The 15,925-nt window shown below is 46.3% G+C and overlaps 1 protein-coding gene across 11 annotated transcripts in view; it reads right to left on the bottom strand.

The window, feature by feature from the left end:
* Window positions 1-15,925, bottom strand: part of Ttc7b (tetratricopeptide repeat domain 7B) — a 219,320-nt gene that overhangs the window by 36,086 nt on the left and 167,309 nt on the right. For 5 of the 11 annotated variants that reach the window (XM_076921409.1, XM_076921410.1, XM_076921411.1 and 2 more), the window contains 3 exons: window positions 10,681-10,778; window positions 6,557-6,718; window positions 3,942-3,992 (listed from right to left, as the gene is read on the bottom strand). In XM_076921409.1, coding sequence (XP_076777524.1) covers window positions 3,942-3,992; window positions 6,557-6,718; window positions 10,681-10,778 — 311 coding nt within the window. The remainder of the gene's footprint in view (window positions 1-3,941; window positions 3,993-6,556; window positions 6,719-10,680; window positions 10,779-15,925) is intronic. The other 6 variants (XM_076921419.1, XM_076921414.1, XM_076921417.1 and 3 more) reach the window with 2 other exon arrangements.

Here is a 15,925-nt window from a genome sequence, read left to right as displayed (position 1 = left end):
CATGCCCTTCCCTTATGACACATCTGGGAAAAGCCACTGCAGGATCAGACTGGAGCTGATGGAGGTGGGTGAGACTATACCCTTAAAAGCTGGTTCAAGGTTTGTGAGCTAAGTGCTCAAATGGTTCAAAGGGATAAGATGCCCTGAAACTGAGTAACATGAATTTCCTTGGCTCACAGATTTTGTTACCCTCCTGCTCCAAAGAGAAAAGGCTGTCTGGGACACCTGATAAAAAGGTGAAGTGATGTTTGAAGAACTGTTCTGATTCCCAATCCAGAGTTTCTTCTAGGTTCTGCTGGGCTGCCTTGGGGTAGAGAATACCAGGAACAAGGGTGGGAAGACCTTTCTCTGTGGGTAGAGAACCAAGGCCTCAGATCCCAGGCTCTGCAGATCTAGGCTCTGAGGTTTCCTCTACATGCAGAGCTGCTCAGAAACCCTGTCAGAAGTAGGCCACTAGCAACAGTCAGCTCCAATTGCTTTTCAGCTGAAGCCTTGGCCAAGCTCATTGGTATGGAAAGACATGCCTGTGGTTGATTTCATACAGATTTCAACATGACTATATATGAGCCAAGTAGAGCCACCAGAGTTCATCATTCAAAGGATCCTAGAGGTAACAATTTTGTTAGGTGAAATTAGGAGGCTTCGTTAGGTATGGTCACCCTGCACTTTCACAAATAGGGACTCTGAATGAAGGGCACACATTCTATTCTGGCTCCCCATTTAACTGTCTGGTGGGACTAGACAAGCAGCTGTGGTTGGAAGACCCCTGTAGTTCCTTTCACTTTTCCTGTCTTCTCAGCATGGAGTACAAGCACCAGATGAGCCGGTGCTTATTCCAGAGCTAGGAGCAATGGACAGTTGTCATGCTAAGAAACACTCTTTACCAAAAGGGAGACAGCAGTCGACACACAGGACACATACTTGGCAGGAGCTTGGCCCTGGAGAGTGACTGGATTACTTCATGTGATGAACATGGGAGGGTGATGGAACATGTGGCTGCCACACCCTATTCCTCACCGACTCCTGCTGCTGCAGCCCATGCCTGCCTTCCTCACATCTTTTCTGAGAAGAAACCAAGGCACTCTGGCAGCAGGCATGTAGCAGCCACTTGTTAGTGGAGCTTGGAGCTCATTTCCCTGTCTCCTCACAATTCAGTGTTATCTGACACCAGACTTTATGCATTGTCCACCATCTAGAAGTTGTGCCCCCAAAACAATTAGAGCAAGGAGAGAAAGCAGTAATTTCCCCCTAAAGATGCTGAGTTCTTAACAGCAATCTGAATGACTAAGGATCCTGCCAGCCAGCTTCCTTAAAACATTCTCATGTTGTAGGAGAAGACTGTCTCTTTTTTTTTTTTTTTTTTTTGCCATCTGTCCAACACTGCAGCCTGCTGGCAGCTGTGACTGTCTTGTTTCCATACCTGCTTTCTCCACACCAGCATGTCCGGATGAGATCAGCAACAGCTCTCAAGGTTTGGAGGAAGAAATGAGAGAGGCCACTCTCAATTCAGCCACCAATTAGGCATATTATCTGTACCTTTTGGTTACATTAAAAGTTTAGTTCTGTCCCCTTAGTCCCCAAGGGGTTAGACTTGATCTATCTTTCCTACAAGGCCATCCAGCTTGCTGAGGCAGTGGCTCTCCACTGTGTTATCATACATCTTCCTTATCTGTGAGCATTGCTGTCTCTCTCCTCTCTGCATGTCCATCACTGTGACAGCAAGGCCAGGGCCACAGCAGCTTAGCAGACAACTGCCGCCTCCCACTAATCCCCACAGCCCACACTGCCTCCCACTGGATTCTCTAATAAATGCTGGACATCATTCTCCATAGATCTTCCATTTTACCCCGAGTGAAGAATAGACTAAGATGTCCATGCCCACAGCTCCAAGATGAATCTGTTTCCCAGCCACTTTAACAGAATTTCAATCAATTAACACAGACAAAATGTCTTCTTCCGAGGAGAAGCTCTTTCTAGGAGAAAGTTTTGGGACAGGAGTCTACGAAGCACGGAGAGACAAGGCTATGTCATCTCCAGGGGCCATGCGAGGCTGAAGCAGTAATGCCAAGGCTGGTGGGCCAAGTAGTCACACACAAGCATGAAGGGAAGCCATTCACAAACATGCAAGGAGAAGCCAGCTGTCAGGGCGTTCCACACTGGTGGTTCTGGGTTGGAGACAGTACCTTCTGGAGGACTACAGTGGGCAGATGTTTCCTCGGTGGCTCACCCACCCCACGGCACGTTCACTCTGGAGCTACTAAGTGCCCTCTGCCTGGTGAGGCTGCTCTGAGCCTGCCATGGTTACCCATGCTTGTTGTCTACGGGGGAACATCTACTTAGTGCTACCCCATGTGGACTCCCAACTGCTAATAATTCCATTTGGCCTTGTTTAAAGGAAGGCACCTTTAAACTAAGAACTTTAAACAAAGTTTAAAGTTAAACAAAGAACTAATTAAGGGAAATTATTTTAAATTAATATTGACTAAATGTAAAGAGCAAAGAAAGATTATATTTAAAAAAGATTATCTTAATCAGGATTTTTTCATTGCAAATTCAAAAATAGGGGAGTGTAAATAAATAAGAAAATAAAAATTGAAAAAATTGAAAAAATTTCAAAAATAGTGTTGACTATCACTAATATTATTAATGAGGAACAGAGGGTAAAATATGCAATTTGACCATTTACTTTCAGACTGCAATACTCATTGATGTGCAGGGATGTAAAACCATCACTTGTCATGACGGAAGTGGAAGCACACTTCTGTGTGACGCTCTTCCCCATCTGACCTAGACTACGCTGTCTCATTACTGCCTGCCCTCTTAGGGGAGCTACTCCTAAACAGGGCGTGGCCTCACCTCCACTGGAAGGTGGGTTTCCTGTATCTTTTTCTTCCCAATAGGAATTGCTAGAGTAGCTGAGAACAGCTGGCGTTGGGTGTGGGAGAGGCAGTGTGGAGAGACCCTGTACTCTGCACCCACCCAGAAGAGAGAAAGTCAGACTGTCTGTCTGGAGAGGCCCTTCCTTGAAAGTCTCGCTTCCAGGGCTACATCTCAAGATGGCATATGGCTGGGCCTCAAACTCAGGCCAAATCCCTGCCGAACTACACAGGTGCGTGCAGCTGTAGCGCTTCATTTACATTTTTACAGACGAGGAATCAATCACCTTCTACAGAACTGGCCCCTCTCAGAGACTTGGACCTGTTTTATGAAAAATATTTAAATCTTTTGTATAAATGTTGCAAGCTTCAAGTGAAGCAATAGATACTTAAAGGCTTTAATATTGTTTAGGTTTTTGTTTTTTTTTTTTAATTCTCTCAGAGGAACTTGGTGTTAAAGGGGCCTGGTGAGGTTTTTTGTTTGTTTGTTTGTTTGTTTGTTTTGTTTTTTTTCGTGATGTGCTCTAACATAATCTAAATGCATCTCTTTACTAATATGGCTTACTGTTTGTGTGTGTGTGTGTGTGTGTGTGTGTGTGTGTGTGTGTGTGTGTGTGACACATGTTACATGAGTGCTGAGCCACAGGAGGGCGTCAGAGCATCTGGAGCTGGTGTTCCAGGCCATTATGAGCCACTGATGTGAGCGCTGAGTCCTCTGGAAGAGCAGGAAACACTGCAGTGCTGGAGCCATCTCTCCACATCCCCTTCAGAGGGCTGGGAGTCACACACTCCCTTGTGTCAGAGGCTGTCTGCTCTCTGAGCACCCTAACAAAGCTCTTCCCTGCCTCTTCCTCTGTAGTCCTCAGAGCAGCACTGCCTCGGCTGCTCATACCCTGGGGTCTCAGGCAGTGTGCCCCAGCTGGTGGAGTGGACAAGCAGGTGGCAGCAAGAGGATCATCTCATCCCAACATTCCCAACACTCGAAAAACACAGTACACAGTCAACAGTGGAGGAGGCGTGACTCCAGAGACCCTTGGAGGGTTAATAGATTGGAAGACTACTTACTAACTGAAAAGAGGGAGGGAAAACCATGAAAGTGTGCTTCTGGAGAGTTGCCTTGGGACAACAGATCAAACCAAAAATTAAAACCAAGGAACAAAACAGTTGAAAACTCAAAATTAAAGCTAAAATAGCAAAGAAGCTTCTAGTAACCTTCCAACTGTAAGCCTGGCTGGCTGGAATCAGATTTTATTTTTCCACTAACAATGACTTTTGTTTTAAGTAAAGAAAGGCCAATCAGGCATACCCTCCACAGTGACATGCTCGCCCAGAACATGGAAACTGACCAGTTTATGCCATGTGGAATTTCCAAAGCAGGAAATTCCAAAAGGAAGAGACAAACAATGAAGCCGGCAGGTTTTGGATCTCCCCACATACGACTGTAATCCTAGGTCCTTCTGAGTGCAGGGCTGGGCCAGTTCTCATTGTTAGGCAAGGGGGTTGAACTTGTTTACAATTAGATCTAGAAACTCTATTACCAGTGGCTTTCCTTCCCAGATTAACAAGTGTATTTATGAGGAAGAAAGATCCTTGTGAACAGCTGGTTACCAGCCAGGCACTGCCCGAGGATGGGCAATGGCTCATGGCTTCTCTGAGAACAACCACAGAGCATGGTTGGTCGGGGCATGCCACATTTAGCAGGGAGCCCAGTGGGTCCTCACTGCTCCAAAGATTTACTAATTACATTGCTCTGAAGGCACCTGGAAGAGCCAGAATTTCAGAAGAAATACAGGACTCCTAGGATGATAAAACCTGGCAGGGTGCTGAGATTGGTGGGTTTGCTGTGCAAACAGTGGGCAGTGGAATGGATAACATTATTCTAGAACCACAGGATCTCATTTAAGATAATAAACTCAACAAAAGCCAGTGTAACCGAAAAAAACTTTTTTTTTCTTGAAAAAAATTGAAGTTGGCAATTGCCCCTAGGCACTGTATTGAGAGAAAATGCTGGTCTGAGGTGGATAAAAAGATAACATAAACAGTTTATAAATATCACCTTTATCTTCCATTTCATAGAACTGGGGCTGCCATAAAGCAAAGCTTCGACTCCGCCATGTGCAGAAGAGTAAGGTCAAGAGTGACTGTTGGTGCGAATATGCCCTTTGGTTGACCTGCTCCTGACCTGTATGGAGGCTTACATAACAGCATCAGCCACCCTAAAGAGCACACTAGATAGAGTGGTTCCTCCTGGCAGCAGCCTGTTATGGGCTTTTGTTCAGCATGTAACAGCATTTGGAACAAAGATGAGCCCTTATAAATCACAGATGCAGATGAAATCTGCTGGCGCTGCTGGCAGAGCACATTAAATATTCGAGTGAAGGAAAGCAAGCACGGCTCTCTCTCTCTCTCTCTCTCTCTCTCTCTCTCTCTCTCTCTCTCTCGCACGGGGAGAACCATATTTAGGTCCCTTTTAAGGACTTCACCAACCAGTGTGCTTCGTTTTAATATGGGGCTTAAAAAAACCCACTGATTGAGTCCTGGTACTTCCTGAAGTACACTTCAGAATTTCTGTATTATTTAAAATCAAGATTAGGCAAAGGTGCTATTTAGTCACTCCACACTTTCTGACAGAAACCCTGCCTTTGCAAGTAAAAACCAGTTTCCAACACGTTTCTCCAATGCGCTCTGTAACCTGCTGGCACTGGCTCAGAGTGGAAGGTTCTGAGAGCAGGGCTCTGAGAGTCTTCCATTCAGGGATGGCAGGCAGGTGAATGTCATCTTAGAATATAGCTTTCAGTGATATATGAGGTTGGGATTAATTAACTTCCAAACTGAAAGGCAGACATCTTTAGGATTATTTGCAAAATATTATAGCTTGCTTGTTCTTCTGTGTGTGTGCCTACACATGTGTCAGAGGGTACACATGTAAGTGTATGTGCATGTGTTTGTGGGGGGAGGGGCAGAGATAACCTCAGGTAAGATGTCTATTTTGGTTTTGTTTTCAGACAGGGTCTCACTAAGTAGCTCTGGCTGGCCCAGAACTTGCTACATAGACCAGGCTGGCTTCAAACTCAAGAGATCTGCCTGCCTTTGCCTCCTAAGGCTTAAAGTGTGTGCTGCCACACCCTGCGTGCCCACTTTGTTTTTAAAGGCAGACTCTCTCTCTCTCACTGGAAGGTAGGCTGGCTGGCCAGTGAACCTCCGCAGTCTGCTCTGTCTGTCCCTCCAGCACTGGGGCTAGAGCTGCAGTGCTGTGTCCTGCTTTTAAGTGGGTGCTGGGAACCAAACTTAGGTCTCCTTGCTTGTGTCTCAAGCCCTTTGTCAACACCCATCTCCTGAGCCCTTAACTTTGCTGTAGGCACCCTGTTTTCATACTTTTATGTTATATGCCTGCTCCAGGAGCTCTCAGAAGGACCCAGGCACCAGAAGCCGCTCTGGAAAGGCTTCACTTGCTTTGCTCTCCATCCCAACTCCTTTACATTCCAGGGGAGGTTAGAATGTGGTCACTGTCTGCAGTCTTAGTGTTCCTTCTGTTCCCAACAGTTTTGGATTTTCAAATAAGCAAGATCTTTCCCTGACAGGGGCTTCCTAGCCAGCTTATCAGTTGGAAGATTATCAGAAAATAATACAACAGGCAAATGAAGGGGGGTCTAAGAAGGAAAGAAAAAAAACATGTTTACAGAGTGAAGGTTCCCGGTGGGGACCTGGGTCACTGAATGAATGAGCAGCAGGGGGCCACACAAAGATGTCAGGTTTGGGATGAGAATGAAGAGGAGAAGACACAAACAGGTGGAGAGGAGACTCGGTTCTTGAGAGAGAAGAGGAGGAGGAGGAGTCTGACACTAAAAAGTGAAAGAGAAAAAAAAGAATGAAAGCAAAAAAACCTTTAGAAACACAAAGAAAAAACAAACTAGCTTTTAATATACTCACATACGCTGCAAAGAAAATGAGGTCATGTAATACAGTCACTCCTCTGCTTGAATAGGATACAAGCGCTTTTCAAAGAAAACAAATCTGTTTTCCACTGGTTATTTAATTGCTCTGCAACATCATGGAGTAAAAATAACTCTGGTTTACCTGGGCACAGATTCAGCAGTGTGATCCCCTGAAAATAATCCATCTCTAACCTGCAGCATGCGGGGCCTTCTGCAGGACACGCTTCCCTTCTTATTCCCACAGATTTGTTTTTTTCTAAAAAGCACTTATATAGATTCAATTGAAAACTCAAGTTTCCCAAGGTGCAGTGGGCTGAGTACAATGACATGTCCCATGGTCCCAGTGTTGTGACAATGGTATGCTAAGCTATTTGGGTAGTCTCCTGTTGTGTGCACTGGCTGGCCCTTTGGAAAGAAAATTTGTACTGCAGCTCTCAGGCCTGACAGCTGCAGGGCATGGGGTGAGGCAAAGACCACCACAAGCTGCAGCCAGAAACCTTCCCAAACAAAATGCATCAGACTTTCAGGTGAAAAGCTATTTTGCTTTGGATAGGTATCTGGTGTAGCCACCAATGACCCAAGCCCTCTTGACCCATATCCTGTTTTAAAGGTAAAAGAAAGAAAGATAAACCCCCTCCCTTTATTTCAGGAACTACTGACTTATTCCAAAAAGACAATGACTCAGTTTCAAAAATGTCACTCCATTGATTCCTGCTTTTCACTGGCTGGGACCTATTAGGGGAAGAAGTGAAGCCAGCCAGGGGACAACAGAAGGAATGTCATGTTCTGTAATGGGGCCTTTGTAGTACTGGTCTGCTTAATAAAACTGAATCAGGGTTTATGCATTATACTTTCAAAAGTTCTTATCATATATGTATATATACACACACACATATATATATATATATATATACATACATACACACAAATATATATAACTTAGTGATGAGGAATTCATTATATTAGAATCTCTATTCTGATACATTTAAATTCTAGAGAAAAACCAAATGTACACCAAAATGATCTACGGTTTCTCAAGAGACAGTGTGCAGTTGGGGCTTTTGGTCCTGAGCCCCAGAATGGCAGGATCAAGACAATGGAAAGTTGCTATTGCTTTAGCCATGGCCTCTTTCTGATGTCAGCACTGTGTGACTCTGCTTGTGTCAGATGCCCTGGGGTTTAGGAAAATAAGCAGCAGGCATGGCTATCAGTGAAAACACACTGCCACCTGTCAGCTTGGTTCTCCCTGACAGAACCTGATCCCAGAGCCACTCCTGCTAGACCACAGCTGGGGTGACCTTCCTTTTCTCTTCTGCTATGTGGCCCAGGCTTTACTAACTGAGCAAGGCTGCAGTAGATGTGCAAAATCAGCTAGCCGCTGCCAGCACCACATGAGCCAAATGCTGCGGCAAAGGAAGAACAATGCCCGAGACAGTGCTGGCTGAGTGAGAATCCCGAGTGGAAAGCTTGGGGTCCTGCAGCACTTCACAGTTCTGAGACATAATGAGGGCACTGTCGAGGGAGGCGTGGGAAGCGATGATCAGGACTGTGGAGCACACAGCACTGACTGCTCTTGGAAAGGGCGTGCTTATTCAGAAGGGTACAGAAAGCTGCTGAAGACGCTCTTCAGGAAGAGGAGGATGCTGATGGAGGCAAGCCATGGAACCAACATGTCTCTACAGCATCCCACGAGTTAGCTTTGTGATTGAACTGGAAGTTGTGTTTTCTCTTGAAATAAAATAATGAGAGGAACAGATCAACTCCACGGGCAGCTGAGGTAGATGGACTATCCACAAAGGTGTGAATCTAAGGTAACTGTGCCCCCAGATACCTCACAAAGAACCAAAGAAAATTGGCTTTTATTAATATGGAGGCATCGTTTCCACTTCTAGGTAAACCAGCCTACCCCTTCTTGACTTATACTGTCATTTCAGAGTGTTTTAGGCTCAATGACAAGACTTGCCTTGAATAGGCCTCCTAGCTCCTGATCCCTGGTCTACCTGTTAAAGATGCTGTGTAAACAGACCTGATTCGCAGCAGCTCAGACAAAAGGGGTCTTGGAGGGTTCGTTTACATCGTGAAATGGACTGTCTGTGGCCTATGTCTGGGAGGGGGTGGCCTCCACTGCCATTTGGTAGGGATACAGGAACCAAGGCCCAAACTCCAGATACTTGGATTTCCTTGGAATAAGGGATCTTTCCAAGGCATCAGCCACATGAGAGGCATTATGATGGAGGGGGAGGAGAAACAGCGGGTGGTTATTCTAGCCAGAGCCATGCAGCCCACTTGGACAACATGGCACCTGAGAAGGTTTATCCCCTGGAGGGCATCCCTGACAGCCATGGGGAAGATGTTCCCACAGACACAGGGCAGCAAGAAAAAGGGCTTCATTCCTTTCCTGCTCTGTTAGTGATAAACAACATCCATTCAAGTCTCGGGACCTCAAGCCAGCTAAAGGGAAACAGGTTGAGATTTAGTATGGCTGTTCTCATGGGATACTGAGGAAGAGGCCAGAGGGGCTGACAGCCCTCAGCAGCCACAGCGGCTCTTTGGAATCAGCTTGAATTTCAACAGTGGCAATAGTCCCAGCCTCGTCTTATTTTGTCTAGTCTGACCTTTCCTTTCTACAAGGGCCTTAAAAGCCTGCTGGGATGACTATATCCACAAAGCAGGGCTATGCCTTGGCATCTGTGTCCACCCACAAATGCTGATCAACCTGGGGTGAGCTACTCCTAGAGCTGCCTGTGGTTATACCAGTCTGCCTGTGACCAGTACCGGCTGGTCTGGCTAAACTCTATTAAACCACAACTTGTGTCATTTCTTGTAACCAGCACTCACTAGATCGGGGGGGGGGCACAGGATCTTTGGATGGAACGTCTTTGGCTGATTTTGAATCTAGTGAAAGAGAGCCTTGGCAGGAATGAGTCAGGAGGACTATGAGATGGGTTCTGGGAGCACCACCATGCTCCTGGAGCCCACTCCTAACCGGCCATCCAGGTTTGGGGATGTGTCACAAGGACAGGAAAGTGACCCCGAGGCTCCTTCTCTAAAGTCAGCACATAAAGGATAAAGTGAGCCACATAAAGACTAAGGCTTGCAGTGTCCCTTGTTGGGGGGGGGGAGTGGCAGAGCTCGTTCTAATGGTGCCCTAGAACTACCTCTAAAGCTCAAAGCTGAGTGAATTTCATTATGTTTTGTGAGTCTGTGGAGTCCCCAGATTGTCAGTGATGACCCAGCATTACTGCTGGAACTGTTTGTTTGCAGCTATGAAAATTAGGGAGGTGTGCTTCCTTCCCTGCATCCAGGGAGCTGTGGACACACGAACATGGAGCACACTACCCCCAGAGGTCTTTACCAGCCAAGTAGAAACACTTGCTCAGAGGCAGTAAAGCGCTGTGGGCCACCACACGAGGACAGTACAACTAGCAGCTCAAAAGCCCCTGCCACTCGACAGGTCCTACTGGATGCGTGTGTGTTTATGTATGCAACTGATTAGAACTCAGAATGGTTGATTTCAACAATGGCAGAAGTCTATGGGAGACAGAGCAGAGAGGAAACTTGTTGCACACACAAGCCACCAAATTGTAGTTTCCAAGTTCCCAGAACAAGGGGAACTAGATTGAAGAGTAGACCTGGGCTCATGATATTACTTCCTCACTGTGAGCCAATACTGGAAAATGAAGCTGGAGCCTCTCAAGTAAGTGTCCGGTTATTTTTGCCTGACATCTCTCCCCACACTCTACTCCAACCCCTCTCACTCTGCACCTTACTCTTGGGGTCTGTCAATCTCAAAGACCAACCCAGCACCTGGTCCCACCTTCTATTCCCCCCCCCCCCCACCTCACCCCACTCTGGTCCTTGACTCTCACCTGTCTCAGGATCACTGAAGTCTGGCAAAGTGATTGTATTAAGCTGTCGTCTGTCAGCGATGGTTCTATCCAAGAGGCTGCTCCCACGTCCAGAGTCACTGCAAAACACACTGTAAATGTCAGTCACTTAAAAGACCCAGGTCAAGCTGGCACAGAGTGCGGAAGCATGGGGATAGCTATGTATGTCGAGACGTCATCTGTGCACACCTGAAGGTGTCCTGTACCGGGGCTCCAGTGATGTATATAGTGATGTGTATCACAAACACAGCTTCAGTGATGCCCACAGATGCTTGCTGCTCTTCCTCTTCTGTCATTATAACATGTAAGAGCAGACTAGGCTGGTGAGACAGCTGAGTGGGTACAGCACTTGCCGACTGTGCTCACATGTGACTTTGATCCCCACGACAATGATGGAAGGAGAGAAACTCGTGAAAATTGCCTCTGATCAGCACAGATGCGCCGGGGTGTGTCTGCACCTGCACACATACTTGCAATCTTGTACACACAGACAGGAAGGAAGGGAGGGCGGGAGGAGAGGGAAGTGAACTCTTCTACTCAGTTTCTTTGTCCTTTCAACAAGGAGAGAATGGCTGGCTTTCTGTGCCTTGAAGCTTTGGAAGAAATTTATCCAGCTCCTAAATGCACTACACTCCAAGATGTCTTAATCAACCACAGCAGGGCTATGAACTCTGTGGCATGAGAAGAATTACCCAGAACATTTCCAGAATTGTACAGCGCAAAGGCTTCATCCAAACCAAGTATTCTAGAATGTCCAGGACAACCACTTCTCAAAACTTCTGCAGCTCTCAGGGCAGCTGCTGGATTTGAGGTTTCCAGGGTGATGAACAGTCAGGAACTTGAGTATGTCCCCAGATAAATCTGAAGTCCCTTACATGGATAATATTAGCATTTACTACATGAGGAAAGGATGGTGTGGAGCATTTCAGTGAAGAGTCACAGCAGAACTGGGGCTGTGGCCTCTGGCTCTCCAGGGCTTCAAGGGCTGGCTGTAGGGGACCTAGGGAAAACACAGCAGTCTTTGGTGCCTGCCTCCAGACCACAACTCTACCAGCTTCCTGCTTTGCCCATCTTTCTGACTACCCTTTCTCCAGCTTGGCCTTTACAGGCCTGGTATCACTAACTGTCACTGACACATGGAAGCCACTGCAGGCTGAACAGGGGTGAAGCAGTTAAAGGACCTTAGACCATACAGATCCCAAATGTATAAAGTAGGTAGAAATTATAATTATTATTCCTATCATGATAATGTCTCGTGTTCTAGGATTTTTTTTTAAGACATTTGAAATCTACAATTTCAAGGAACACAATTTCCTTCCTGTGTGCAGCTGCTGCTTTTTGAAAGCGGCAAACAAGATTCGTTATGAACCTTAACCCAGTTTACAGGCTACAATTTCCATGTCCAGAGATGCAGTTAGAGAAACACAGGAAGCCGAGGAAACTTTGCTTGCTGCAGACTGTCAGCCTGCATTTACCACATCATCCGTACAGACTTGCTGGAAGCTGCACTATTCATTATTTCCACACTGGGAAACAAAAAAATCTCTCTTAGCAGAAGACAATGCAAAATCCTGAGCAAATAACCATACAACATGCACTGAATGCTTCTAATACCGGCCTGTTCATGTAATGGTTTTAATGTAGACAATCACAAAGGGTTAGTGATCGAACACTGCAATGGCTCCTCATCCAGGAGCTTTCAGAAGGCCTTGTCTCAATATAAAATGATTCTGGAACACATGAGGCATTCATAGTGGGAAGGAAGGACCTGCCTGAGCACCCACTGGACCACACTGGGGTGCTGCAGCCGCAGTGCTGCAGGAGTCCACCTCACACGTTTCAGAGCATGAGCTTGGCTGCCATGTGTGATGCCTGAGGGGACCCAAAAGTTGGGGTCCTGGAGCCTGGATGGGGATCTGGGCTCTGCTCTATGTCTGTCACTGAGGAGTCATCACTTTGAGAAAGCCATTGTTCCTGGGTGACTTCGGGCCAGATGATGGAAGGAAAGATTATCCTCCTACACAGATCTGGGTCACAATGGAAAGAGTGTACAGATAGAGCATCCTGACAACTTCCAGGCTCATGCCGAGGGTCAGAAACACAGGTCCCTTTAAACACCTGTCTTGGTCACTTGCCTGGTGAGTTTCCAGAGACAGCTTCTCTCTGGCCTTCCAGCCCAACTATGGGAGATGTGGGAATTTAAGGGCTTCCCACGTCAAACATTAGAAATCAACTGCAACCATAATCATTACTAATGATACGAGACCCGGCTCCTTCCACTGGCAGAGCAACTACATTTGGGTCTATCCTGCAGTTTGTCTTCCACTGCCCCCTTAAAAACAGCAGACAAGCAACTATGCATCATTCAAAACTGGGGTATCTTTTCTTTCATACTGGATGTTTTCCTTCTAGATCCACCTCTCTCACTGATTTAGATGTCACCTCCCTTCCTCCACTCTGTCTACTTGGGTGCCTCTTATGAAGTATTTACCACTGCACCTCCTATCTTCTCATCCTGGTCCTCAGGCTGTCAGGAAATCTCCCAAGGGGGATATCAGGAAGGACAGGAAACCAGTACTGGCCAGTGGTGCTAAGAGGTAATTTCAGGAGAGAAAATCAGGAAGACCCCAAGTCTACAGTGTATGAGCTGGAAATGTCTACATATATACGTGTGCACCTCCAGGGAATTACTGTTCCCTATTATGACTGAGAATTCAGAGTATATATAGTAAATACTGGCTAAAATTGGAACTGTAGTTTCTCTTAGAGACTCTTCCTGTCTCCCACAGCTGCAGAAGCTAAACACAACAGACAAGGTGTGGTGATGATGGACCAGGAGTCAAAACACCGGAGTTCTTATCACAGCCTTGCCTCTTTCCAGCTCCTAGGATATTGTGTGACACACAATATATATTTCATCTAAGAGAGGGGCTGCAGACAGAAACCCTAACAGAGGCTGAAAGGAGAGGTGTGGGTCTTTGTTTGGTCCAGTATGTCTCCACTGTCTTGGATAGGGTTTTACTGTTGTGAACAGACACCATGACCAAGGCAACTCTTATGAGGACAACATTTAATTGGGGTTGACCTACAGGTTCAGAGGTTCATTTGATTATCATCAAGGCAGGAACATGGCAGCATCCAGGCAGGCATGGTGCAGGAGGAGCTGAGAGTTCTACATCTTCATCTGAAGGCTTCTAGCAGAATACTGGCTTCCCAGTGACACACCTAGTCCAACAAGGCCACACCTCCAAACAGTGCCACTCCTGGGCCAACGATGACACCCACTCTGCTCCTTTGCTCCCTTTTATATACATTAGGAATGCTAATGTATATTCTGTGCCACTGTAGGTTGGAAGTTGTTATCTGCTTTTTGATTTAGATTTCATGGGGGGTAACAGTTAAGAGATTTCTTTGACTCCCAGAAGAGACTTTGAACTTTGGACTTTTAAAGAGTGTTGAGACTGTGATAGACTATGGGACTTTTGAAGTTAGACTTTATGCATTTTTTGCATTATGATATGGTTATAAGACTATAGAGGTCAGGGAGTAGAATGTGATAGTTTGAATAAGAATGGCTTTCATAAGCTCACAGATTTAAATGCTTGGTCATTAGAAAATGGCCCCACTAGAGAGGGATTAAGAGGTGTGGTCTTTTTGGAGTAGGCGTGCCCTTAATGGAAGAAGTGTGTCACAGAGGCTGGGCTTTGGGGTTTCAGAAGCCCACGCCAGTGCTGGGTGCCTCTCCTCCTGCTGCCTGTGGATCTGGATGCAGAGCTCTCAGCTACTTCTCCAGCACCACGTCTGCCTGAAGGCTGCCCTGCTCCCTGCCGTGATAATGGACTGAACCTCTGAAACTGTAAGCCAAACCCAATTAAATGCTCTTTTATAAGAATTGCTGTGGTCACGGTGTCTCTTTGCAGCAGTAGAACACTGACTAAGACTGGACCTCTACTTCTGTCTAAGCTCTGAGGTCTGGGTCCTAATCACACAAGTTCTCATTGTGTCTGAGCCTCACATCTCGAAGTGGTAAGAAGAGTGTGATCCAACATGGCACCTGCCCATTCATTCAGCTTTTCGGAAGGCAGAATGAGATCATGTTCTGTAAAATAAAAAGAGCTCTACCAAAATGCTGATTATTAGGAGGCCTAAAGTAAAAAAGACATGCAACGGTATGTGTCAACTTTAAATGCTGTTTGTTAATAAGTGACTGACTCAGGTGTTAGGAAGAAAACAAGTTTCTTCCAATCATGAAGATGTCACTTTAAGGCTAATGACAGAGAAGGTTCAGGTGGCAGTGACTGGAGGTGGGAAAGAAGTGACTGGCAATTTAAAAAGAAGAAGAAAAGAAATTGGCTGTCACCAACAGAAGCAGCATGCTGTCACAGAGAGAGCTCTGGTGTCTGTCAGCCTGTGTTTGATGGTAACTCCACTCATATCAAAGTTGGAAAACTCGGGTATCTTACATAGTTTCCTTTAGCTTCAACTTTATTTCCTCTGAAGTTGGAGTGACAGCAGTTTTCTTGCAAGGCTGATACAGGGATTGAAGGAAGTACATAATGGCCCAGTTTGGTGCTGGCACAGGGGAAATTCTCAGTGAAAGTAATCACTACTATCTCTGGCTGAAATGCTGTGATTTGGAATTCTGGGAGCCCACAGGGCCCTTTCTGGTGAGAGTCTGGTCAGACTCACGCTGTTCTGAGTGGCTAGGTCATTATGGAGGATTGAGGGGCTTTATTCTTTACTAAGGGAGAGAAGACAGAACATGTCAGACCCCTATCCTAAATGCAAGAAAAAATTCAGACCCAGGAAAAGAGAATCTGAAACAACAGCACTTCCCCAAATGCACCCTGGAGAGAATGTCCACCCACTGCTCAAGGCAGAAACTGCATCCTCCAAGCACAGGTGGAGTCCTATTGGTACAAGTTGTCCAAGGCTCAGCTCAGCAGCCCTCTTCTATTGTGAGTTCCCTCAAGCAAAAATAAAGATGGGAAGAGCTGTTGAGACATACAGTCAGGGGCTGTTCTCATTGGACACTCTGGGTCTGGCCCATGTCTTCCTCCACCTCCTCTTAGTGCCCTGAGGGCCTGTGCCGAGCCTCAGGATGATGTGTTAGGGCCTTGGAGAAGACAGGAAACCAGACAGATGAAGCAAAGGGGCCATGACTGAGCACATGGAGGCAAGGGCAGTGAGTCAGGCGGTTGGCATAGACCTGCTCCCTCTGGACTCC

Source organism: Arvicanthis niloticus, chromosome 23 (genome assembly GCF_011762505.2).
Source record: "Arvicanthis niloticus isolate mArvNil1 chromosome 23, mArvNil1.pat.X, whole genome shotgun sequence".
In the NCBI taxonomy this organism is placed as follows: domain Eukaryota; kingdom Metazoa; phylum Chordata; class Mammalia; order Rodentia; family Muridae; genus Arvicanthis; species Arvicanthis niloticus.
This window is presented reverse-complemented; position numbering and strand designations above follow the sequence as displayed.